Source organism: Engystomops pustulosus, chromosome 5 (assembly GCF_040894005.1).
Source record: "Engystomops pustulosus chromosome 5, aEngPut4.maternal, whole genome shotgun sequence".
NCBI lineage: Eukaryota > Metazoa > Chordata > Amphibia > Anura > Leptodactylidae > Engystomops > Engystomops pustulosus.
This window is the reverse complement of record NC_092415.1, coordinates 208,303,581-208,330,731: the sequence shown is the minus strand read 5'-3', so window position 1 is coordinate 208,330,731 and position 27,151 is coordinate 208,303,581. Positions and strand designations below refer to the sequence as shown.

The following is a 27,151-nucleotide window of genomic DNA, read 5'->3' as shown; positions in this document are numbered from 1 at the left end:
AGTATTATATATTATTATACACATCTGCAGTATTATATATTATTATACCTCTGCAGTATTATATATTATTACACCTCTGCAGTATTATATATTATTATACACATCTGCAGTATTATATATTATTATACCTCTGCAGTATTATATATTATTACACCTCTGCAGTATTATATATTATTATACACATCTGCAGTATTATATATTATTATACCTCTGCAGTATTATATATTATACACATCTGCAGTATTATATATTATTACACCTCTGCAGTATTATATATTATACACATCTGCAGTATTATATATTATTACACCTCTGCAGTATTATATATTATACACATCTGCAGTATTATATATTATTATACCTCTGCAGTATTATATATTATTACACCTCTGCAGTATTATATATTATTATACACATCTGCAGTATTATATATTATTATACACATCTGCAGTATTATATATTATTACACCTCTGCAGTATTATATATTATACACATCTGCAGTATTATATATTATTATACCTCTGCAGTATTATATATTATTACACCTCTGCAGTATTATATATTATTATACACATCTGCAGTATTATATATTATTATACCTCTGCAGTATTATATATTATTACACCTCTGCAGTATTATATATTATTATACACATCTGCAGTATTATATATTATTATACCTCTGCAGTATTATATATTATTACACCTCTGCAGTATTATATATTATTATACACATCTGCAGTATTATATATTATTATACCTCTGCAGTATTATATATTATACCTCTGCAGTATTATACCTGTATTACACCTCTGCAGTATTATATATTATTATACACATCTGCAGTATTATATATTATTACACCTCTGCAGTATTATTCCTGTGTTATATAGTATTACACCTCTGTAGTATTATATATTGTACATTTCTCTTGTTTGTGATGTGTCACGTGATGAGGATCGCATGACAAAGCATACGGGGATTTCTAGTCATTTCGTCGGCTCCTCCCATTGTTTATTGTGATTATAGACTCCGCCCTTGTTTCCGTCCAATCCCACGCGTCCTGCCCTTCCCCCCGTTTTTCACACTGCCCGCCTTTTCCTGTGGAAACATTGTGACTCCGCCTCTTAGCCACAGCCAATCGCTAGGGACCTCACGCTTCTCCGATTTGTCCACACCCTCTGACTCCGCCTTCCATGTTCACCCAATCCCGTGAATTCATCTATTCTACCGCCTCAATCTAGCCCCGCCTTTCTCCTAAAGCCAATCATATTCTGTCCGTTTTCTCCTCCCCGTGTTTGCTCCGCCTCCTCGTGGCTCCGCCCCCGGCACGATTCGCCCCTCCTCCGGTTCTCGCCCAGGTTTCGGGCTGTAGTCGGTGACCGGGAGCCGCGGAGCATGGAGCGGCCGCTGCTGTCCGAGAGCCTGGCGCAGGTAGGAGGCTGCCGGGAGCGCTGCGCGTCGCCGCTTTGTCCTGTGTGCGGGGCGCCGGCACTGACCCCCACATCTATAGGCGCCCCGGATCCTATAGGTGCTGTCACTGCCTGGGAGAGAGTGATGTATGGCAGCCGCCTATAGGAGCATCCTCTATGTTCTATGGAATCTGTAGGGTCCCCACACTCCTATATATTATCCATAGGTGCCTGGTCTATATCCCGGCTCTATCCTGTAATATATGGTGTGTGATATAGGGTCCTCTCACTATTCTGTGTGATCTATAGGTGCAGACTCCATAGTGTTACCATAATCCTATGTATAGGTGCCTGATCTATATCCTGTGTGGGAGCTCCAGCTCTTGTCATGTATAGGGGCATCATTAATATATGATGTGTAATATACAGTATTCTATGTGATCTATAGGTTTGGACTATATAGGTTATTGTTTAGGTCCCTCATCTATATCCTGTGTGTGATGTATGGGAGTCCGGAGCTCTGGCTCTTTCATGTATAGGAGCATCATCTATATATGTTTAGTAACATGGGGCCTTCACACTATTCTATATAATATATAGGTGCAGACTCTGTAGGGTCCCCATACTCCTGGATCCTATATCCCCCTGGATTGTGGATTGTGCTGAATAAATAACATGAATACTGATCTGTACGAGACCAGAATGGACTTTGATCAGTTATTAATATTCTTAATGATGGAACGAGCTGCACCTGGACCGTATGGAAAAACCAATGAGCTAATTATTAAATAGAGCGTTGCTATGAAATGATACAATGTTTCCATGACGCTGTCCAATGGCTGTAAGGGAGGGGTCACACGTGGTGTTTTGAACCCGTTTTTAGTCCGTCAGTTTTTGTCCAGTTTTCCCAATTATCTTAATTAAAAGAAACCTACCACCACCGATCTGCCTATAAAGATAGATGGGGGAGGGGGGAGGTAGGTGCCTCTATAGGACGTGAGGATAGGCCTTTTACTGGCTAATCCTCACGTCCCCACAATCTTTCTATAACTTTTCATTCCCTAATATGTAAATTTTCTAACGAGGCTACTGGGGCGTGGAGTAGGCGGAGCTGAGGCTACTGGGGCGTGGAGTAGGCGGAGCTGAGGCTACTGGGGCGTGGAGTAGGCGGAGCTGAGGCTACTGGGGCGTGGAGTAGGCGGAGCTGAGGCTACACGGTGCGGCTACTCCACGCCCCAGTAGCCCTCCTTGTAGCTGCGCGCCCTTGTCTGCGAAGCCTGCGCATGCGCTGAACAGAAGGCCCGTGTCTGCACGGTCACTGCTCCAAAGCCCGCTGATCTGCGCTGACTGCAGGCCTTGTGGATGAGGTCGGGCACCTACGAGGAGATGCGCACCGAGGATCAAAGAGGCTACTGGGGGGTGGTCTGGTTGAATACTTAATAAAGTTTGAGTTTTTATCCTGAGAACAGCCCCGTGCTCCGGTATAATTACCCTCCGGCTCGTTATCATCCTCCGGCTCGTTATCATCCTCCGGCTCGTTATCATCCTCCGGCTCGTTATCATCCTCCGGCTCGTTATCATCCTCCGGCTCGTTATCATCCTCCGGCTCGTTATCATCCTGAATTTGTCTCCTCCCCAATGTACTGACTGGTCCCCTTAGAGGACGAACCTAACACTATAGATCTCCTATATATGTTATAGTTCCAACCACTATGTGCAGATTGTGATGTATAAGTGTGATATGTATACGGGGGTGTACAGGTGTATACGGGGGTGTGCGGGTGTATATGGGTGTGTGGTACAGGAGCTTCTCACGCCTCTATATAATCTATTATTTTAGTATCTCTGTACTTTGTGTTCTATAGGGGCCTCACAATCTCCACTTTGATCTATAGGTCCATGTACTGCGTGTCGTATCATCTTTAGGTCTCCATACTGTGCATTATATGGGGGAGCACAATTACCTTTGTAGTGTATATTTCAAGTCTTACAAAACTATTTTTATAGGTAATTTTTTTAAAATCTTTTCTTTCTCTTTTTTTTTCAATTTTGTACCTGGATGACCAAGGGGGTGTGGCTTAAAATGACCCCTGGTTCATACATTTATTTATTTAATTTTTTTTGTCCCCACAATTCTATAGTTCAGGTGAATAAGATGTTTGCAGTTTTATTAGAGAAGACAATTGATTTTCCAGGGGAGGCTCCGCCCCTTCCTCAGGTGATTACACGTTGGAGGGGGAGGAGCTCAGCGAGAGATCCAGGTCCTGATAACGTTCTCTCTCATTAGAACTGTATTCACATGGGTTCTGCTTAGAACTGTCTAGAAACGCAATGTAAGTGGGCGGGGCTGAGCCGCAATGAATTTGCATTTCCATCTTAGCGCATGCGATCGGTGTTTACGTGTCCACATGCGTTTCTATTGAACACATCCCATGGGGCCGCGCTGCTCCCCGTTCCGTCTGTTGTGCAGCAGATGTGTCCCCCCATAGATCTGAAGCCCTGGTGGTCTTGTGGTTTCTAATCTTCTGACATTACAGGAATATAATTATGTGTCTTTATTTCCTGCTGAGTGGGCGCTTCCTCCAGTGTGAGCAGGACCAGCGCTGCAGTGTAAATCATGGGGGATGGGAGGGGGCGCGCTGTTATCATTGTTATCTATTAGAGGAGTCGTTTTCCTGACGTGTAACCAGATCGCTGCAGATTGTGTGACTGATACATTGTAACCTGCCGCTGCAACATGTGACTGAAAGGAACTGAAACTCCAAATGTTTCAATGGTCCGAAGATTTCTTCTCCAGTTACACCCAGTGCTGTAGTCACAATTCTGCTGGATTTCTGTTCCCTCTCACCAAATACCCGAAATATATACCCTAAATACCCCAGACCCATCCCCCTCCCCCACACCCCCCAGACTGGTAGAGACACTTCAGACACTGCTTGGTGGACAATCACCGCTCCACCTCTCTGTAACACATCTTGCTGCTAGTTCTGGTTCTGTTGGCTGACCACGCGCCTGTAATAGAGAACTTTGTGTTGGTTATTGTCATTTTTGTGCTCCATCTGTTTGATCTTGTTTGCATCTGTAGATGCCATAATACTGTGGGATGGTAAAAGTTGGGGAACTTTGATGAATGGATTGGACTTTGGAGATGAGACTTCATGCATTGATGATAATGTAAGTCAGAAGCAGTGGCTATAAACCGTATACAGCGAGAGGTTCTGGCCCATTAATTACAAGACTTATAGAGCTCATGTCTCCAGCATCTCCCTCATTCCCCCTCCCCTCGGCTCACATCATTTTGTCCTCTGCTGAAGGGAGGGGGGAATGAAGGAGATGCAGTTTCTGGCATGACTAATACAGGCCACTTGTCACTCGCTGCTCCTTCTGGCAGGGTGCCCGGCAGACTTACAAAGTTCATTTTCTAGGGATAGCAAGTTTGCATTTTTGGTTAAAAATTATGTCGCCAATAGTTAGCATAGTGCTGTGGGAACTGGTCATTAGGGAAAAAAGTGACAGGTTCCCTTTCGACTTTATACAATGAGCGTTCCTGGCCCCGTAACTCCAGCACTTAAAGGCCTCACGCACCAGAAAATGGGATTTCCTTCCTGATTATTCTGGGAGGATGTGGCCATGAACAAGGTTTCCTCTAGAGCAGGAAATGTCAAGTAATGGGATTTTTGGGATGAGCTATGCAAACAGGATATCCAATCACGGTTATAGGCAACCCTTGTTATTGGTAAAGCCCTAAGAGAACCGTAACAACCTGCGAGCCGAGAAGAACATAACAGCCAAACCTTCCACTTGGGGTCTGCGTCACTAGACCAAATTTATTTGGCACAAATTACAGGACCCTAACTCACCTCTATGGAGACTGGAAGGGAGCAGAACCGGCGCAAAATGCAAGAAGACACAACTCCAGGGAAAACTACTAAGGTGAAAAGACTCGAAAAACAAAAAGAACACAAAAAGACAAAACTTTGTGAAGTCGCCCATAATGACCACAAGACTAGATGGGAGAAATGAGGACATTGTAGAGTCTCATTGCCCACCACAAGTTACCGACTTTGAGTCCAAATCTTGTTTGACCAAACTCTGTGGTGACGACCATTATGGTCACCAGACGTAAAAGTAAGACCAGAACAGTCATAAAGCTTGTTGACCGCAGCAAATAATGAGAAGACAAACATGATGATAATATTACTAGGGACAAGATCAACGCCATAATCAATAAAGACAACTTCAGAAATCATGAAGACCCATCAGAATGCGAGATATGTACAAATACTACGGAACGGAAAACCATTCATTGCCATCTATAACCTGGGAGAAGACTCAAGAAGTTCATGGACCTCACCAAGCTGAGCCTCCTACTTTGGGTCCACGTGTCTCTACCAAATCTTGATTGGCACAATTCACAGGACCGGATAAATAGCTAAGCTCTTGGACCACTCGGTCACAAGAAGATCCTATCCTGAGGAGAGCATTGTGGTCATGGGACTGTAACAGAAAATACTCACAAGTCTGATGGACCACTTAAAACCGAAACGTAGAATAAAGGAAGATACAAAAAGGAGCTCATGGATGACACTGAAATGCAAAAGCACACAACTCTAGAAAAACCATTATGATCCGAAGACTAGAATGGACAAGTCCATCCCCATAATCCACAGACACCCGTGGATCTCCACCAAACAGGGAATTTGGGAGGAATAGAATTCTCGGAGCGAAAACAACTTGGTGCCATGGATAAATGTTACACTTGGTTATTTTTCTTTTATTCTTTGATACTGATATGTTTCTTACTCAAAATGGGACCTGCCACCCCAGATCTCCCCCACAAACCCCTTCGTGGAGGTGAATAGTGCTCCATTGATGCCTTAGTGAGAGTCATGGTAAGAACTTGTATTTGAGGTGTATGTTCATATATATTTGAAGTATTCGGACCCCTATACACATATTATAGAAATGTATTTGCATCTGTTCCACTCTTACATACAAGGTTCCCTCACGCGTTGGCTCTAGGACGCGTTCCGAAGGTCATCTGTAATTGTGTGGAAAGAAGCGTGCTAGGCCAGGACTCAGAATCCCATATTGATGTCGGGTGAAATGGAGAGCGAGCTGACGAGAACCAATGCTTATAGGGTTTCTAGGAGATGTCTGAAATCTCCAGATCTGTATTTCTATCCAATTTGGGTCCAGTTCTCGCCAAATTTCCAGATTTCTGAACCACAAGATATCACATACAATTGTGTTCCACCCATTAACACTCAGAATTCCTTTTTGTTTCTACCCAGTTCCAACCCGTATTTCTGAACCTATAAAATGGATATTTGGGTGACGTCTTTAAGATCTTCGTGGATCCTACAAACGACGTCTGTGTCTTTATCGGTCGTTACATAACGGTGGCAGCAATAATGGAAAAACCATCAATGCGAGAATATTACACTGCGCTAAGAGGTCGTATTTGGGGTTTGTGGGAGAGATTTGGGGTGACCGGTTCCCTTTACAAAGACCAACCAGGACCCTAATTAGACCTTCTCATGTATAAATGAAGATACAACCCAGGGTTTATGTAAGAGTTGATACATTGGACTGTAGAGGTGATTTATGTTGTATACGGATGTTCAGAACTACCACCACATAGAAGTGCCCCTATGTATTGACCCCACCACCGGGCACCAGAAGATGAGGTCATGCTCTGCAGCAGCTCCTGGAGTGGAATATGCTGCAGCCTTGGCCCTTTATATGGAGATGGTTAGTGACTGCCTCGGCATTGGGTGTGACTGCACTGATGTCATCCGTCTGATAAAGTCATTAAGTTTCACACGTTGCCGACCCTGGTGCTCCGCCCTTCCCATAAACCAAATGTTTTACATTAAGGATGGCCCGAATCCTCGGATACTGAGGCCTAATGCAAGTTTCTGTTAAACTTTGTTATCCCTTACATCACAGTTTGGTGGCCAAAAAAATTATCAACCAAATACCCAATAGAAGAGAAGCTGCTAATACAGGCAGTCCCCGGGTCACATACAAGAATAGGTTACATAGGTCAGAACTGTATTTTTTTTAATCTCTGTGACAATTGGAATTTAAAAATGTTGGATTGTCATGAGAATCAGAATTAACACTAAATCTTAAATGCAGACGTCTGTGATAACTGTTACAGCTGATTATTGTAGCCTGGAGCTATAGTAACTTGCCAACATCCAGAAGTCCTTTTATAACTAGGGGGCGTCTGTAAGTCGGGTGTTCTTAAGTAGGGGACCGCCTGTAGGATCTGGGATAAGAGATATTTGGATAGATTTTATCATGGCTCTCATTGACGCTGCGATCATTAACTACGACTCTTTGGATCTTTGTGTAGGTTATGGTCACTGATTGGGAAGTATTTCCTTATTTTACCATTCCCATGAATGGCTTTAGTTTTGGCACCCAGTTTACTCATTGGGGCGGATTTACTTATCCAGCGGCGCGTTCTGTGTGGAGGATTCGGGTCTTCCGGCGATTCACTAAGGCAGTTCCTCCGACGTCCACCAGGTGGAGCTGAGGTCCGCCGGAGTGCATGATCCTACTCCTGGTGCAGGTAAGCGCGAGTCCAGCAACACTTTTTTTTTCTTTTTTTTTATGCAAGGGTTTCTCCGAATCCTTCGGGTTTTTGTTAGGCCACACCCCGATTTCCATTGCATGCATGCCGGCGCCGATGCGCCACAATCCATTCGCGTGCGCCAAAATACAATACAGGGAAAATCGGCGCAAATCGGAAATATTCGGGTAACACGTCAGGAAACCGCGAATCGGGCCCTTAGTAAATGACCCCCATTGGGTCAGGTAGGTCCTCCTTGGTGTGAGACGACGGGCTGAGATGGGAACACTGCATGCACATTATTTATATGCAGGATGTTCTAAGCGCATGCGCTGTGTGACTCCATACACCTGTATGTTATCATTTAGACCGGGACTAAGAACGTCCTATGGAAGATCGAAATGTGGAATTCTCTACCGGGCATCAGTTTAATGGAGATGGAATAAATATGAAGTTTGTACCTAGTCCACAACTCCAGACAAGTTTTCTGTAGATTGTGTTCTCGCTGCTCGGAGCAGAATTCCTCTATGGATGAGGAGGAACCTCGTGATCTGCTCGGCAGCTCCCACCACTTACCTCTGCTACATTGTCCGCCTTCCAGAAGGTGGGGAATCCTGGAGATGTATCTTCTAGTGTGTGATTAACGCTCTTTATACATTGGATACGATATTTTTAAATGGACTAAAATACCAAAAAAATGTAAAAGATGCAAAAATCTCTTATAGATGTAATGTTAGGGGTTACAGGCGTCTGGATAAGGCAGGAGCGCCATTACACAGATAAGACCCTGCATACGGCTCCTTAGTTCCTGGGATCTTGTCCTCGAGCCCTCAAGGCTACACATGCCGATTACAGTCTATTCTCATAAACATTGGCAGCAATCGGGGAAAGTCCTGCAGATCTGACTGAAGAATAATGAAGTTCTGCTGAACCTCCCACCGGATGCCATGGCTGTAGATCATTTATGGTTTATGTTCATATTTGCAGGTATAATGGCACCAGAGCGCAGGTGTAATGTGATGGACACCAGGAGAATGTGGAATAGACTGATATCTTGTGTGACTGTTGCGATCAATTCGTTTTGCAGAGGACGTGTAGTCACATTTTGGCTTTGGGCGCGTTCCTTCATCTGCCCCGAGTGTCCTCAGCCGCTGCAAGGGGAGTTTTTCATAAACTTTCCCAAATTGTAGTTAAGATTTGTGCAATCCTTGAGTAATGCATCAATCTGGGAGGACTGAGAGCGATGTACGATGTGTAGGAGCTGAACCCACTCCTCTCCACAAGCTGGACTGCTCATCTGATGTACATGGGGGTCTCCCGTCAGTAGATAAGTGGTGAGCCGTGGGGCGCCTGGTGCTTTCGTGTTTGGGGAGATAAGACAAAGCCAGAGGAATTTTAAGGGGGAGACTGAGGAGTCTGAAGGTGAAGGCTCTGGAGGAAGCCTTGTGTATGGGAGAGTCAGCGAGATGCTGTAGCTGTCCTGACTGATGTATAAAGCATATGGCTGCCTTATAGAAGGTGTTCCTATGGCTCGCTTCTATACGGTGTCCCTATGTGGCTGCTTTGTATACAGTGTCCCTATGTGGCTGCTTTGTATACCGTGTCCCTATGTGGCTGCTTTGTATACCGTGTCCCTATGTGGCTGCTTTGTATACGGGGTCCCTATGTGGCTGCTTTGTATACAGTGTCCCTATGTGGCTGCTTTGTATACAGTGTCCCTATGTGGCTGGCTCCTATACGGTGTCCCTATGTGGCTGACTGCCTTGTATACGGTGTCCCTATGTGGCTGACTGCCTTGTATACGGTGTCCCTATGTGGCTGACTGCCTTGTATACGGTGTCCCTATGTGGCTGACTGCCTTGTATACGGTGTCCCTATGTGGCTGACTGCCTTGTATACGGTGTCCCTATGTGGCTGACTGCCTCCTATACGGTGTCCCTATGTGGCTGGCTGCCTCCTATACGGTGTCCCTATGTGGCTGGCTGCCTCCTATACGGTGTCCCTATGTGGCTGCCTCCTATACGGTGTCCCTATGTGGCTGGCTCCTATACGGTGTCCCTATGTGGCCGGCTCCTATACGGTGTCCCTATGTGGCTGGCTCCTATACGGTGTCCCTATGTGACCGGCTCCTATACGGTGTCCCTATGTGACCGGCTCCTATACGGTGTCCCTATGTGGCCGGCTCCTATACGGTGTCCCTATGTGGCTGGCTCCTATACGGTGTCCCTATGTGGCTGGCTGCCTTGTATACGCTGTCCCTATGTGGCTGTCTGCCTCCTATACGCTGTCCCTATGTGGCTGGCTGCCTCCTATACGCTGTCCCTGTGGGGCTGGCTGCCTCCTATACGCTGTCCCTGTGGGGCTGCCTTGTATACGGTGTCCCTGTGGGGCTGCCTTGTATACGGTGTCCCTGTGTGGCTGCCTTGTATACGGTGTCCCTGTGGGGCTGCCTTGTATACGGTGTCCCTGTGGGGCTGCCTTGTATGCGGTGTCCCTGTGGGGCTGCCTTGTATGCGGTGTCCCTATGGGGCTGCCTTGTATACGGTGTCCCTGTGGGGCTGCCTTGTATACGGTGTCCCTGTGGGGCTGCCTTGTATACGGTGTCCCTGTGGGGCTGCCTTGTATACGGTGTCCCTGTGGGGCTGCCTTGTATACGGTGTCCCTGTGGGGCTGCCTTGTATACGGTGTCCCTGTGTGGCTGCCTTGTATACGGTGTCCCTGTGGGGCTGCCTTGTATACGGTGTCCCTGTGGGGCTGCCTTGTATACGGTGTCCCTGTGGGGCTGCCTTGTATACGGTGTCCCTGTGTGGCTGCCTTGTATACGGTGTCCCTGTGGGGCTGCCTTGTATACGGTGTCCCTGTGGGGCTGCCTTGTATACGGTGTCCCTATGGCTAGCTTCTATGCGGTGTCCCTATAACATGTCACATTGTAGCCCCATGCACTGATTATTTCATGAGAATATTGGTTATTGAGAGGATGTTGGGAGTTGCGGTGATTCGGCTGCGTTGCGCTCCTCTTACCTGGTGAGTCTCCGGGGTAATTGGCTTTTGTGGTGAGAATCATTTATGCTCCTGACATTAAATATTTCTCTTTTATTTGCTAATTATTTTGCACTAATTGCTTCACGGAGAGGTTAATAGCCGCATGTGAAAGACTCGCTAATTGCCGTGTAATTATTCACTGTGAGCGCGTGTATGCAGATGACGGGGAATTTACCAAGCGACGGGGAGAGAAGATGTAATAATGGTGTATTAGCACCCGCCACTGCCTGGAGGAACTACAAGGCCCAGGCTAGGCTTCATAGGACGGGGCCCCTTCCAGTGCGCGACTGAGCCTTGTGCACCACAACTTATTACTATATGTTCTATGTGGTGGTCATTGTACTGAAGGCACCCGGCTGGGGGTCTCATTGCCAATTCAGCTCCATCATCTAATAATTGCATATTCTATTATTAGGTTATGAGTAGTTGCAGGACCTTTGTTGGACCGTCACTTGACTTGCTGGCGATGCTGGACTCCAGGCAGAATACATCGGCACCCTCTGGCCATGTGCTTGGGGTTTTAGTGCAGAAAACTGATTTTGTTGCCTATTTCCACCCTCCAAAAAAATATTACAAAATAAGTGGCACCTATGTGCACCCGTGACTTGTGCAGTGTCTGCACCGAGCTCTTCCCCTTCTGCTGCGGAGGGGCCTGGTGACAGATTTCCGGGGGTCGGGGAGACTTCACCACAAGTGACTGATGGGGGAAGTGAAAGTGGTGAGATTTTTTGTTTTTCTTTTGGAGGGGGTGTAATCATTTGTTCTAATAGTCCATCAGGTAATAGATGATTTTAACAATAAATCGGTAAATAGCTGTAGCCAAAAAGTCCCCTATGGTGGGATCCAAGAGATCAGAACACGAACCTAACCTGATCTTATAGCGGCTTGTGATGGGGCAAGGTGAACCCCCCTCCCCTACAGATTAGAGAAAAGTTGTCCAGCTATTTAATAACAAGTGTGGTTGAGGGTATGGAGGATTGTGAGATGAGCTACTGATGGATCCTACAGGATGAAGGAGGCATCTGCCGAGAGATGGAGGTTACAGAGGAGCTTCTGCTGAGGGACAGATGAATCTGCGGATGGATGGAAGAACCTACAAGACTAAGGGGGATGGAAAAGTCCATAGGATGATATAGGGTATGGTGGAGCCTACGAGACTGAGGGGGCTGCCAGGGGATGGAGAAGTCTACAGTGTGATATAGGGTAGGGAGGGGGCTGCCGGGGATGGAGAAGTCTATAGGATGACATAGGGTATGGAGGAGCCTGTAGGACAGAGGGATCTACCAATGGAATGGAGTTAGAGGAGCCTCTGCTGAGGGACAGATGAGTCTGGATGGAAGAGCCTACAACACCGAGGGGGCTGCTGGGGATGGAGAAGTCTACAGGATGATAGAGGGGTGACCAAGGGTCCTACAGGATGAGGGGTCTGCTGAAGGACTTTGGAGCCTACATGATGATGGAGTCTGTGTATTGTGTCCTGTCAGTATGAAGCCTAATTAGGAAACTTAATTACAAGTACATGGAATGATGTAATTCGCAGCAGCCAATGTGGTCACGTCCTGGTTCTCGCGAGCGCCGGTTATGTTGTTGTTGCAGTCACAGCGATAAAGTGTAACATCCAGAGTTTAATCGCTTGTATTATCCAGTAGCAGGTCCATAAGAACCGGACCCTTTCTGTAGCTCCTCCACCATATGTGTGTGATTACTAACCTACACGTGGTCTCTCTCACAGGTCACCTTTGACGATGCTGCGATTTACTTCTCGGAGGAACAATGGCAGAACCTGGAAGATGTTCAGAAGAAGATCTACAAGGACCTTATCAAAGAAATCTACGAGACCATGCTGGCGCTGGGTAAGGGTGACGCGGGGATCCATCTCCATAACTGGAACCATCTTCTCCATCAAGGCCCCTAGCTTGGTGCACAATGAATCCTGCCTTTACGCAGTCGGTGGGATTCCAAAATATTGCAGCCAGTTGTCCTATTGATGAAGAGGCATCGATGGTCAGAAGGTCAATGACTTCCCTGCCTGGTGGCTTTGCTCTTCTTCTTTGTCCTCTCCTCCTCCAAGCCTGGGGCCTCCCATGTTCTTCATATCATGGCCAAGCCCATATGACAGTGGCGGCGAACCTATGGCACTCGGAGACCTCTCTGTGGGCACACGGGCTGTCTCCCAGGCACAGAGTTTGCCAGACATGGCACCTTCCTGCAGTCTGCAGTAGTGCCCTGCTATTTTAAAGTGACCCATCCGGTGCTGCTTGGTCCTGTCTGAGTGAAAAGTTATGGACAGGGTCAGATTTGAGCTCAAAAATTCTAGTAACAATAAGTTTGTTACTGCCTAAATTGCCGTGTTGGGAAAAGCTGGTGTGTTTTGGGTCCCTTTTTGGGCACTCGATCTCTAAAAGGTTCGCCATCACTGCCATATGACATCCGCTTTTAATGCCCCAGGACATATTCATTATTTTATACCCAACCAATAATTCAATGCATGGTTCCTGATCTCCTGCCCCGAGCTATGGCTGAACCCCAGACCAGTCCTGATCTCGGCTGTTGTGACAACTCTTCCCCTCCGCTGCTGGTTCTTTGCTCCTACATTGGATCCACATGAAGAGGAAGCAACCTGGTGATCTCGGTATACTTCACATCTGTGCACAAGGGTCAAAGGGTGACAGCCAGGGATTGTCCCCAATAAACCTGTGACACGGTGGGTTCTCACAGATATGGAGAATATATATCCGTTATATTTGGATGACGCCATGTCTGCCCCCGGCGTCAGATCTCCCCTTGGCTTCAGCTTTCTTCTCTCTTCCTTGATCTCGGCTCCTTAAACCTGATTTGCCTCTAGGCTATTGCATTGCAAGGAAATTTAATACGAACCTAAAGTTGATCTATATTTCCATCCAACCACATCTGTGTCTGGTTCTCGGCATTGACCCGTCTTCTGAATTTTCATATAACCAAAGTGCCACCTGGTTTGCCAGCAGACGGATAGTAAGGAAGTGGTGAACGTCTTACTAGAAACCCCAAGACCTTAGTAACGTAACGTGACAATCTCCACGTCCTAGGACAGTCATAGGGGAGTGGCCCTCCTCTGCAGAAATTTGGGGCACTTATTTGATGTACCTAAGGGAGGAGCATAATATATGGACAGAGATGATTGATGTCTGGAACACCTCAGCACTGCTACATGTGTCTATTTCCTAATATCCGCATCACTTTTCTGGTTTTAATTCAAGTGTTGGTAAATGCGATTTGTAGCCAAGTGATGTGAAATTCTACATGATTCATTCACAGGATACCGCATCCCCAAACCAGAAATTGTGTCCCGAATTGAGAGAGGAGAAGAACCATGTGTGGACCCATGCAAAAAGCCTAAATTGCAAGAATCGCAGCCAGAAGGCGCTCCAGATGGAAGTAAAGGTGACGGCACGTTGTATTTTATCTGACATCTACTAATGTCTAATTACATATGTTATTTAAAATATTATTATGATATAGATACTGCCCCCTATGTACAAGAATATAACTACTATAATACTGCCCCCTATGTACAAGAATATAACTACTATAATACTGCCCCCTATGTACAAGAATATAACTACTATAATACTGCCCCCTATGTACAAGAATATAACTACTATAATACTGCCCCCTATGTACAAGAATATAACTACTATAATACTGCCCCTATGTACAGGAATATAACTACTATAATACTGCCCCCTATGTACAGGAATATAACTACTATAATACTGCCCCCTATGTGCAGGAATATAACTACTATAATACTGCCCCCTATGTACAAGAATATAACTACTATAATACTGCCCCCTATGTACAGGAATATAACTACTATAATACTGCCCCCTATGTACAGGAATATAACTACTATAATACTGCCCCTATGTACAGGAATATAACTACTATAATACTGCCCCTATGTACAAGAATATAACTACTATAATACTGCCCCCTATGTACAAGAATATAACTACTATAATACTGCCCCCTATGTACAAGAATATAACTACTATAATACTGCCCCCTATGTACAAGAATATAACTACTATAATACTGCCCCCTATGTACAAGAATATAACTACTATAATACTGCCCCCTATGTACAAGAGTATAACTACTATAATACTACCCCCTATGTACAAGAATATAAATACTATAATACTACCCCCTATGTACAAGAATATAACTACTATAATACTACCCCCTATGTACAAGAATATAACTACTATAATACTGCCCCCTATGTACAGGAATATAACTACTATAATACTGCCCCCTATGTACAGGAATATAACTACTATAATACTGCCCCCTATGTACAGGAATATAACTACTATAATACTGCCCCCTATGTACAAGAATATAACTACTATAATACTGCCCCCTATGTACAAGAATATAACTACTATAATACTGCCCCCTATGTACAAGAATATAACTACTATAATACTGCCCCCTATGTACAAGAATATAACTACTATAATACTGCCCCCTATGTACAAGAATATAACTACTATAATACTGCCCCCTATGTACAAGAGTATAACTACTATAATACTACCCCCTATGTACAAGAATATAAATACTATAATACTACCCCCTATGTACAAGAATATAACTACTATAATACTACCCCCTATGTACAAGAATATAACTACTATAATACTGCCCCCTATGTACAGGAATATAACTACTATAATACTGCCCCCTATGTACAGGAATATAACTACTATAATACTGCCCCCTATGTACAGGAATATAACTACTATAATACTGCCCCCTATGTACAAGAATATAACTACTATACTACTGCCCCCTATGTACAAGGATATAACTACTATAATACTGCCCCCTATGTACAGGAATATAACTACTATAATACTGCCTCCTATGTACAGGAATATAACTACTATAATACTGCTCCCTATGTACAAGAATATAACTACTATAATACTGCCCCCTATGTACATGTATATAACTACTATAATACTGCCCCCTATGTACAGGAATATTACTACTATAATACTGCCCCCTATGTACAGGAATATAACTACTATAATACTGCCCCCTATGTACAAGAATATAACTACTATAATACTGCCCCCTATGTACAGGAATATAACTACTATAATACTGCCCCCTATGTACAGGAATATAACTACTATAATACTGCCCCCTATGTACAGGAATATAACTACTATAATACTGCCCCCTATGTACAGGAATATAACTACTATAATACTGCCCCCTATGTACAGGATTATGTAGTGTATCTTACCGCAGTCCTGTTTCCTTCTCTACAGACTCTCGGCCAGAGATTAAGGCTGAGCGCGAGTCTCCTAAAGCCTCCACTCCGGTTGCACCCGGTGAGATTTCCTCCTCCCAGGAGCGCGGTGGAGCTCTGTGCGCTCGGTGCGGGACCTGCTGTAATAACCAGTGCCGGATGGGATATCAGTGGAACACACAGGGAATGTATCCAGGATCTCCTATGGATGTAAATCCCGGGAAGCCGTACATGACCCCTCCATCTAATTACTTCAATGGAAGCCCTATATCTCCCGGCTATGCGGGTAGAGGGGAAGGGATGTCGCACCCCACCTCCCCTATAGCCACGTATGGAAATTCCGGAATGGTTCCATTGTCTCCGCACTATCTTAGTCAAGGTTACAGAAATGCCGCAGACCCCACCTCGCCATTCCAAGTGCCGGAGCGGCCAGGAAATCCAGCGTTTGGATATGAGCAGATGCCCATGGGCCCACCGGGTAGTCATGTAGGTAAGTGTCCTGCTAGAAAGAAGGGATTGATGGCCACATGGGAATGTTAATTCTGCATCAACTCGCACGTACATGGATGTACACAAAAAGCCCCACAGCCCCGAACATAGAAGAATTTATATGACAAGTGCATTTGAAAAGAGCCGTGTGTACCGTACCGTAGCACAGTGGGCACACGGCAGTGCCGGGGAGAGCGCCGCTCACCCCCGCCCCTCTACATAGGAATATATGGCGCACGGCACCCTATGCCGTAGAAAGATGGGACATGTCCGCACGTGTGCTGCACCTACCGCTCCCGTACGGCGCCATGTGGCCGTTGCCATCTATGGGGGACGTATATTGGCCATATATACATTTTCCATACGTTCGTCTGAATGTAGCCTAAGAGTCAGGGTTGACATTTTGTCCTAAGGATAGTCGCCTGTGTTAAATATTTTCTGTAACTCTTTCATGGCTTCTATCGGTTAAAGGGCTTTCTAGTTGTCCAGGTCAAACATAAGGAAAAATTCCAGCATTGCGGCTGCAGTTTGGAGCTCGTGGGACACGTCATTAGGCGGCCTAAGTTGTATTCCCAGCCAGGGGAAGTCTGTGAGCAGCCTGTAGCCGCAACACTCACAGCGGTAGCCAGAGTCTCTGAGGGGAGTCGGAAATTCCCAGAACACCCCTTTAACACCCCTTTCCCAGTAGTGAATAGTAAGGGCCTGGCTCTCTGTATCTCTGTACATGCAGAACACTTGTATGTAAGGCAGGATCTACAGACACAAGTCTAACCCAATTACAGGTGACGATCATTTGATCTCTCACATTTTTTTTAATTTTGTATCGTTCCAGATCTCGAAAACCGGAACAGAAACCTTCATATGGTCCACCACGACCGAAGAAATCCCTTACCGCCTTGTCCCGGCTGTGGAACATATTGTAATAATCAGTGTGGGATGAACGTTCACTGGGATCAGAGGAGGTTGCACCATCCTATTCCTGGCCCGGTGGACATGGCCCCAGCGCATCGATACACATCTCCTCCCAACCCGTACTTTAGTGGTGGAGGAAATCCTGCTGCTTACTCCAATATACGCCCTCCAGTCAGACACGGGACCCCTCCGGTAAATGTGCAAGGGAATCCCGGGATGATCCAGATATCTGCCCCTTATCCAGGATATCGCAGACCCGGAGATGCTAAATCTCCAAATGTTTTCCCCAACAAGCCGGATCACTCTGCCGGCAATGTCATGCCTGGAAATAGCGCAGCAGCTTCTTCACCTCATGGGTCTAATCAAAGTGTCAAGTACGGAACCGTACCTGCCAACAATGGCGGGAATCACCGCAAGTCGCAGTCTATGTCTCCATTGGCAGCTATTGAAACAATGCCATTGTTTGCTGCCGGTAACAGCCCCGGCGCTGACCAGAGAGGCAGACCTTTACCCCAAATCGTGACCAGCAGTGATAATAGCAGAAACATGCCTACCTATAACAATGGGCGGCAACAACCACAACAACAGAATTACACAGTTCATGGTAACAAAATGACCAGAGTACAACCAGCGACGTCTGCCACTGGCAACTCGGGGCAGATGAAAAGCGGAGAAGCAGCCGCAAATAAAAAATCTTTGCAAACAGATCGAGGGGACATCCCTTCCAAACACAATCTTCCGTCATCTTCTACCTTTCTCGGTCAAGATGTAGAGCAAGTTATAGTAAATGAGAGCCATGCCGCAAAAAGGTCGGCTCCGCAGATGCCTTCTGAAAGTGGGATCCCTACAAAAAGAGTCAGTCCAACAGTGATCATCGTAGACTGCGATGACGAAAAAAGCTCCCCAGCTCCAAGAACCCCTGGAAATCACCAAGGTTCATACATCACACTTACAACTCCCAAATCTGGTCTTCCTTCATCTCGAGCTATGGTTGGTGGGCGCCAAGATTCAAAGAAAACTCCTCCACCAGAAGTGAAAGAAACGAGGCCACAAACGCCACCAATCACCATCAGTAACATTCGGAGTGTGGCCCCAACCGAAATGAAAGAAAGTAAGCGCCGAACGCCTCCAATTACTATTAGTAACGTACGAAGCACTGCTGCACCGGAAATGAATGAACATAAGCGCCAGACGCCACCAATTACCATCAGCGACGTCCGGAGTGGTGGAGTTTTTATGCCTCCACCTTCCAGAGGACCAAGAGAGGCAAAGAAGGACTCGAATACAATTATAATTATTGATGACAAAGATGGAGATGCGTTATCTGCTAGGCCACGCAGTTCTCCTGCCAGTAGCTCAAATATGGAGGTTAAAACTTCTAAACCCATGACACCCCCAATTACCAACCCAAAAAGTAATCGGGAGCCTCCTCCTCCAGCCCCCCCTCCTTCATCCATAAACAAAACTGTCCAACTTCAAGGGGGCAAACAGGGTTCTGCGGTTTTGGTTAATAAAGTTCAGATGCAGCAGCAGCCTTCGCCGATCATCGTCACTGGAGGCAATCAACCATTGTCGGTTCCTGTAAATGGCAACCAAAGTATCATGCTGACATTCCCCGTCACCATGGGAAGTTCAGGGATCATGCTGGCGACACCTGTGAATATTGCAGATAACCAGATTTCGGGCATAAACCAGAACAGCAGAGTGTCAATCGGTAAGAACACTAGACTGGTAACAAACACCGCGACCACTCCCAGGGCTGTCAACCCGAACTTCAGCTCTGTAGCCATGACCCCAGTACTTGGTCAAACCAATAGACTTCCAGTTACTGCGCCTCCTCGGGTCTCAAATCCGGTGGCCATCAATGTTAACCAATCCAGCAACATCAACAGTGCCCTCAAGAACTCCACCCTTCCGAAGGTTAATGGTGGCACCCTCAAGGCGGTGCCGGTAACGGCTCCAGGAAATCAGCCTATTCCACTTTTTGTAGATGCCAATTCTGGTCTAATTCTGACTGGTTCTGCTGTTCCTTCCAAGGACAATGTCTCTTCCGGTATTGGCAATGCCACAGTGGTCACAGTCAATGGGAATGTTATGACTGGGAACGTCGCTCCTGTAGCCCTGGGTGGAAAGTTGGCTTTTGGCAATATCGCCCCCGTAAATGGACTTTACATTGGAAATAATTCCCCTGTTGCGCTTGCAGGTAATGCCAATAACTTCAATAGTAACGGAACATTAAATCTCAATAACTCCACGATCCTTACCTTAAATGGTGGCTTGGGCATCGGCAATTCAGGATCCGTCACGGCACCAATAACCAACATTGCTTCAGTCAATGCCAATAGGACTTTGCAGGTGGCAACTTCTTCAGCCTCTACCATAGTGGTTGGTGCTAATCAACAGAATAGCAGCATTATTGCAAAAAAGGTTGGAGAGCAGAGTGGGCCACCCAACCAGCCGGGGCCTGAGCAGCCGCCGGCCGTTGTATTGGAAAGACTCTTCAAATGCAGCGATTGTGATGAGAAGTTTAATTCCCTTGAGAACTTGACGACCCATCGAGCAGTTCACAGGCCACTAGACCGGCCGGCCGGAGCCCGTGCTGATGAACTGGCCTCTAAAAACACTAGTGGGAATGGAGGTCTTCCAGGAACGGACGACGATGCCCCGACTATATTGTACACTACGCAGGGGGATGACGGGAGCACGGTGTATGTCGTGACCGTGTAGAGACAGAACCTTCAATGTTACACATTGTCCTTTTAATTTTTGTAGCGCCCGTACGTATTTTGTTAATTTTTTTTGTGGGGTGGGTTTTAAAAGGGGGTTGTCAAATCTTTCTATATGTCTAAAAGTTTTAAGACCTATTAGAAAATTTAGATTCTAAATGTGTTGTCTCGGATTTCTTGCTGCCCGTCTGGGACTTGTCTAGAGCATCGCATGTTAGTTGTAGGTAACCTGACTTTTCACCATTGGCCGTTTTATCCAGAAAGAGATAAAGTGGATCATAGTCTAGAAATGTAAAAATTGTACATAACGCAGCATAGACTTAGCACATTCTGCACCGTCCTGACGCCTATTCCCACTCTCTTCTGGACTCTGAATCGGGCCGTGGGGAGGTCTGGTAGGTAGACGTTACGTATAATGGATTCCAGTCACATTGTATGCTATAATATGATGGCTGCCTACACTTGGCTGGTATGGTGGCATCTCCATGGACCTCCTCTATGCATGCCGGGCTCGATGAAAGCTTCCTCCAGTCCAAGGTGGGTTATCTCTTGGAGGAAATGTTGCTCTTCAATCCTCTCCTTCTCTCGGGATCTGCTTAAAGGAAATCTGCCACCAGGGTGAAGGATTGTAAACCAAGCACACTGACATACTAGTAGGCGCCCCATCTGGCAGGATCCACGCTTCTTTAAGCTTCCTTTGCCCTTGTTTTTAGGAAAAAAGGCTTCAGGAATTATGCTAATGAGCCTGAGGGGCTCAAGGCTCCTCAACTTCTATGAAGCCTGGAGCCCTTTGGTTTCATTTGCATAATTTTAAAAGCCTTTTTTTGTTTAAAACCTGGGCATAAGAAACTAAGAGAAGAGCAGATTCTGTCAGAGGAGGGGTCACACGCCAGTATGTCAGTGTGCTTGGTTTACAATCCTTCATCCTGGTGGTAGATGTCCTTTTTAAGGCTGTATTCACACCAGTTCTCCCTGTTCCTTGTACGTACAGTTTTCTAGGCCGGCATATCCAGTACCTCTATTTCACTATGATAGGTTTGACTTTTTCAGCTGTTACTTTACATGGTCTTTGCGTCTTTTGGTGCTGTAAATGTTAGTCCAACAAGACCTCAACGACATAAGACCTTGGGGGGGTCTCACTTTATAACCACCGAGGACACATAACCCTCTATCATCCGTTTACTATTAGTGGAAGGGAGTGAGATTTAGTCTCTTATTGATACCAGTCATCACCAGGTTCCTCCATGACTCTGGCAAACATCAATGTATCTTCACTTTCATGAATTTTATCATTTCTTCTTTTCCCCCAAATCCACTTTGTCCATTATACATAACCCAAGACTCTTGAGACAACCCACGCTGGTTACTACACCAGATATCCATCAATACAATGTCACAATTTGCTTGTGATACTTTGAATTTAGGGCTACATGTCCCTGAACTGGCGTTGGATTAGGTTTGTCCTCCCATATTACTGTAGGTAATTACCAGCTATAGATTAAATGTATGGATATATTGTTTGTTTTTTAAAGGGAATCTACCAATTTTGTTTTCATGCAATATGAAGCAAACATACCTTGAGACCGCTGTAGCTACACTGATGTAGAAACATATCTTGTTTAATCCCTGTTCTGAGTCATATTGCGCAAAAAAAAAAAAAAACAATAATTAACTTCAGGACCTTGGGAAAGCTGGGTGCAGTCTGGCTGCCGTTCATAAACACATTACACTGAACTTCCTGAACTGTCCAGACAGGATTAATCAACCTGAGCTGGATGACTCATACACAGCAGCTGGGGGATGGTGCAGCAATTGATTACTTCTGCCTGTAATGGACAACACTATGGAGCAGTGACAGAGCCTCATTATCATAATTTTAGAAATTTTAGCACAGGGATTAAGCAAGATATGATCCTGCATCAGTGTAGCTACAGCAGCCTCAAGGTATGTTTGCTTCATTATACATAGAATCACATGATAGATTTCCTTTAATCCAAAATACAATATAACACTCTTCATACAAAGTAAAAAAAAAAAAATGTCAGAGGGGAAGCCACAGGGCGAGGACCATGTAGTCTGGCACTATATCACAGGTCAAACAATTATTTGGTCAGCAGTTACTCTGGATCCCAACATCTACAGTAGGACCAATATGGACGGAGTTCACCGGTTCCATGAAGCTTTTAGTGATGGTGCAAGTTCAGCTTCGTGGTCCTGATCTTCCATTGGATGGAGAATCAAATCGTCCCTGGTGAAGGTATTTGCACGTCTACAGGATTATCCTAATGGATGTGGGTCCGACCTCTGAGATGCTGTGGGACAAAGTTACTGATGGTCTCTGCCTGGAATCGGACAATATTCTGGTGTCCGCTGAGTACAAGCCTGGGGCATTGGGTGATACTTCACAACTAGATGCACTTCTGGTCATTCCCCTATAGATATCACTCCAATGACTTGGGACGCGTTGGTGTTGGGGCCAGGACTTCCTATTGTGTATCTATATGACTATATATGACTATAGACCGAGACGTCATCCTCTGGTGCTGCCGACGTGTGAACCTGTAAATATTTTCTATCAGTGTTTTACTACCCGATGTAGTGTTATGTACCCGACCTGTCACTTCTACCTCAACCTATGGTCCTGGGGTACACGGCCTTCTGGTTTTTTCGATTTTTCACATAATTTGTACTCAATAAATATTTTAAGGTCAGAACTTGGCTTTGTTCTCTTGTCTGCTTATGATTTGTATAGAAGACGGTCAGTTACTATTTGAACTAATCAAGATAACCCAATGGCGCAAATCAGTAGTAATCGGGAAACCCCAAGAAAAATAGTGATTCGGGCCTTTAGTAAATGACCCCCAATGTGTCATATCGGAGGAACATTCTCTCTGCATAATGGCCCGACTGCCTGACTCGCACATGCCTGCGCGTGTCTCCGGCTCATGCCGTCATCGGTGTCTGAGTAACCTCGGATACCGATGACATTGAATGCAACAGCAGAAGAACTATGGGGGACATTTATCATACGCGGGTGCAGAAGCTCTATACAAAGCCCACCCGTCCGGATACATCAGGAGGGCAGCTGCGCTGGTGTACAAGTCTTAGGCCATGCCGGGTGTAGAATTGTGCTACCACCTGCGACCATATAGGGTACAAGCTATATCAAGACGCTCTAAGACACAGACTGCGCCCCTTGCACCCTCCGGATATGGAGGTGGCATAAAGGGAAAATAATTGCAATCCCTGGTGGTTTGTTAAACATTGCAATAATTTCACAGTTTAATGGGAACCTGTCAGCAGAAATTGACCTAATAAACCTCTACCAGTATGTTGTCCAGCAGCTGAACACCTTCCAGATTGTGTTTCATGGTCCAGTGCGGTGGCATCATTTAGAAAATGAACTTTTGAGTTGTAAATCGGTTGTACAAAGTCAAGGAGGCGGAGAGTTTTACACTAAAGTCAAGCTCTCTCTTCCTCAGAGAGCCCCTTTACTATAACTGATGCTTCTACATCAGAGACATCACTAAGCAGATCTCCTGAAGTCCGATGCATGATGTCAATCACAGAGGAGGAGGCGTTCACAGCTCCCAATCTTGACTTCAGTGTTAAACTCTCCGCCTCCTTGACTTTATACAATTAATTTACACCTGAGTTCAAAGTTGATTTTCTGGTTGATGTCATCACACTATGAAAGAAACAAAACCTAGAAAGTGTTACGTGGGGAGAGCTTGACTTCTGTGTTAAACTCTCCGCCTCCTTGACTTTATACAACCAATTTACATCTCGCTTCAAAGTTGATTTTGTGGCTGATGGAACCATGCAAGGCCATGAAAGACCCATCATCTGGAAGGTGGAAAGCTGTGAGACAACATACTGGTAATAATAGTTTTTTTTTACATTAATCTATTAAAACAAAATTTCCAAAATGTTTCCATTGCTAAAGAAGAACAGGATCCTCTAACAATAAGGAACATTTCCCAAACTCAACCACAAAACCTTCCCTCCCTGTGTGCATTCTGGGAGAAATAAGAAGCATTTATAGGAGAATTACTGATTCTGCATCACGTTGGCTTTATAGGGTCCAGACCCGACAACATTTCTCATAAACACCAGTGAGAATAATCAAACTGAACTTCAATATCAAAGATCGCTGCTGAATATAAGGCGCTCAGCTCCTCCTTCCTGGTCAGTCAAGACATTTAACATTCCATTATGAAGAAACATTTTACCTTTCATTGTATCAAAATAATAGGTTGTAGCCAATGCTATGAGATACTATTTCTATAGCAACAGGCTAATAAATCCCAGTCTGAATCCAAAGGAAGAGGCAGACTATATGTAGTACGTATATATCACCCTGTGTGTACTGCCAGACACACCCTTACAGGGGCGTTATTGTTGTTGGAGCAGGCGCCGGGTGCTGCTGCTGCTAAGAAAATGTATTTACAGTAATATTGCAGTATATGGTAGGAACGATCAGACCTTGTAGGGTTAATGTACCCCACAGGGTCTAATAAATAGTAAAAACAAGCTAAGAAAATAAAAATATTAAACATTCAAATCACCCCCCGCCCTTTTCTCTAGAACTGATATGTAAAAAAAACGAATATAAAACAAAATAAACAGTAAAAAATCACAAACATATTATGTATCGCCACGTCCCAAAATGCTGATCTATCAAAACATAAAAATGGTTATTCCTGGCAGTGAACCCCATAATGGAAGATAGCGACCAAATGTCCGAAACGCAACTTTTACAACATAAAAAAGTTAATAAAAAGTTATCAAAAGGTTGCACAGTCCTCAAAATGGCAGCAATGAAAACGGCAGCTCCTGTAACAAAAAAAATAACCATTCCCCAGCACCGGAGAATGAAAAAGTTATTAATGGCAAAACTATTCATTTTTTTGTACACATCGTTTTCTTTTTTTAAAATGTATTAGCCGGTTCACACTCTGTGTGCGATATATTGGATACAGAGCTGATCCAGCATCAGAATACACCCGGTGTTGGCTGTAACCAACAGCTGACACCCCAGTGAGCTCTGATCGCGGGTGTTTAACACGTTAAATGCTGATGTCAGTGCAACTGCAGCATTTAAACTGCCTGCCAGGGGTCTTTCCCCCACGATCGCCCCCGGGGTATTGCAGGGTATAATCATGGACAAGCAATTAGATGTTATAAGATAAGATAAGATAATCCTTTATTAGTCCCACAGTGGGGAAATTCACAGTAAATAAACAATAAATTAATAAAAATGCCCATAAGCTCTATAACTTAGAAAGAGACATATAATGCAAAAAAAAGTCTAAATCATAACACAAAACATATATAGTATCACCGCATCCGTAACAACCCGAAGAATAAAAGTAAATAATTATTGAACCCGCACAATGAACACCGTTAAAAAAACTGATTATGATTTTTACCTATTCAATCCAACAAAAAATGCAATAAAAAGTGATAAAAAAAATAACATACAGTTCGGCCAAACTGACGCCTCATGGAGTGTCTCTAGTCTATGGGATGTTGTCGGGTTGCGGGGGGAGGACCTACCACTGCCATATATGAGGGCATGGGAAACGAAGCTGTGTAAAACCTTCACCAAAGAACAATGGGAAAAGTCCCTCCTTCTAACCCATAAGATGTCGGTGTCCAACAAAATCCAGGAGACTAACTTTAAAATCCTTACCAGATGGTATAGAACCCCCACTCGCCTACATAGCATGTTCCCTTCAGTTTCTCCTATTTGCTGGCGATGTCACAAGGAAAGGGGCACCATGCTTCACGTGTGGTGGGACTGTGGAGTGGTGGCAGCAGTGTGGAACGCCATTTGGGATCTCTACAAGCAGCTATACGGCTCCACAGGGAGCATTTCTCCTGATATTGCTCTGTTATCAATGCTCCCAGGGCGGCTTAGAGACATCAAAAAAGGCCTCCTGCGACACTGCATAGTGGCAATGAGACAGGTAATCCCTAGATTGTGGAAATCCACTTCTCCACCTACCAGACTATTGTGGGTGGAGGAGATGGACAGACTGAGACGAATGGAGGAACTGAGAGCATTAGATAACAATCAATATGATGTTTTTCATAAAACCTGTTATAGATGGGACACGTTCAGGAACTCACCTGCTCTAACCTCTTGGATATAGATGCCGTAATTGTGGGCACCGCTGTTTCAGCAACATGGGGTACCCCCCAACCTTGATGTGTAGTGATTGATTTCTTGTCTCCCCCCTTCCCCTTTTTCCTCCCCCCCCCCTTTTTTTTTTTTTTTTCTTTTTTTCTTCCCTACCCCCCTTATTTTTCCACTTCTAGATGTTTAGTTAATGTTAGATACGTTCATATTTGCTTGGTTGAGCTTGAGTCCTACTTGATTATGATTCCTTGTCATAGCTAAATATGGGGCTGCGACCCGAACATGTGCCTGACTTGTAGGCTTCTCGCTCGCTTGCAATAAAGTTTATTGAACCATAAAAAAAATAACATATGTACTCCAGAATGTTACTGGTGCAAAGTGCAACATGTCCCGCAAAACAATCCATCAACCACCTCCGTAGCCAAAAAAGTAAAAATGTTCTGCCACTTGGAAGGCGGCGATGCACAAATGAGAGATTTTTTTCCCCAAATTTTGTAAAACATAAGAAAAAATATTGAAGTCTGGTGTCCCCGTAAT

General features: G+C 45.0%; 1 protein-coding gene across 1 annotated transcript; it reads left to right on the top strand.

The window, feature by feature from the left end:
• Positions 1–1,262: 1,262 nt before the first annotated feature.
• Positions 1,263–23,183, top strand: LOC140133843 (uncharacterized). Its single transcript, XM_072154484.1, has 5 exons — positions 1,263–1,434; positions 12,770–12,890; positions 14,332–14,457; positions 16,362–16,832; positions 17,664–23,183. Exons 1-5 carry the CDS (start codon positions 1,399–1,401, stop codon positions 20,468–20,470), a joined length of 3,561 nt encoding a protein of 1,186 aa, XP_072010585.1. The 5' UTR covers positions 1,263–1,398; the 3' UTR covers positions 20,471–23,183.
• Positions 23,184–27,151: the final 3,968 nt, after the last annotated feature.

Coding starts and splice junctions, on each gene's coding strand:
- LOC140133843 (XM_072154484.1), top strand. CDS start 1,399: ATGGAGCGGCCGCTGCTGTCCGAGAGCCTGGCGCAG. Junction 1,435..12,769: donor TGTCCGAGAGCCTGGCGCAG/GTAGGAGGCTGC, acceptor TCTCTCTCACAG/GTCACCTTTGACGATGCTGC. Junction 12,891..14,331: donor CGAGACCATGCTGGCGCTGG/GTAAGGGTGACG, acceptor ATTCATTCACAG/GATACCGCATCCCCAAACCA.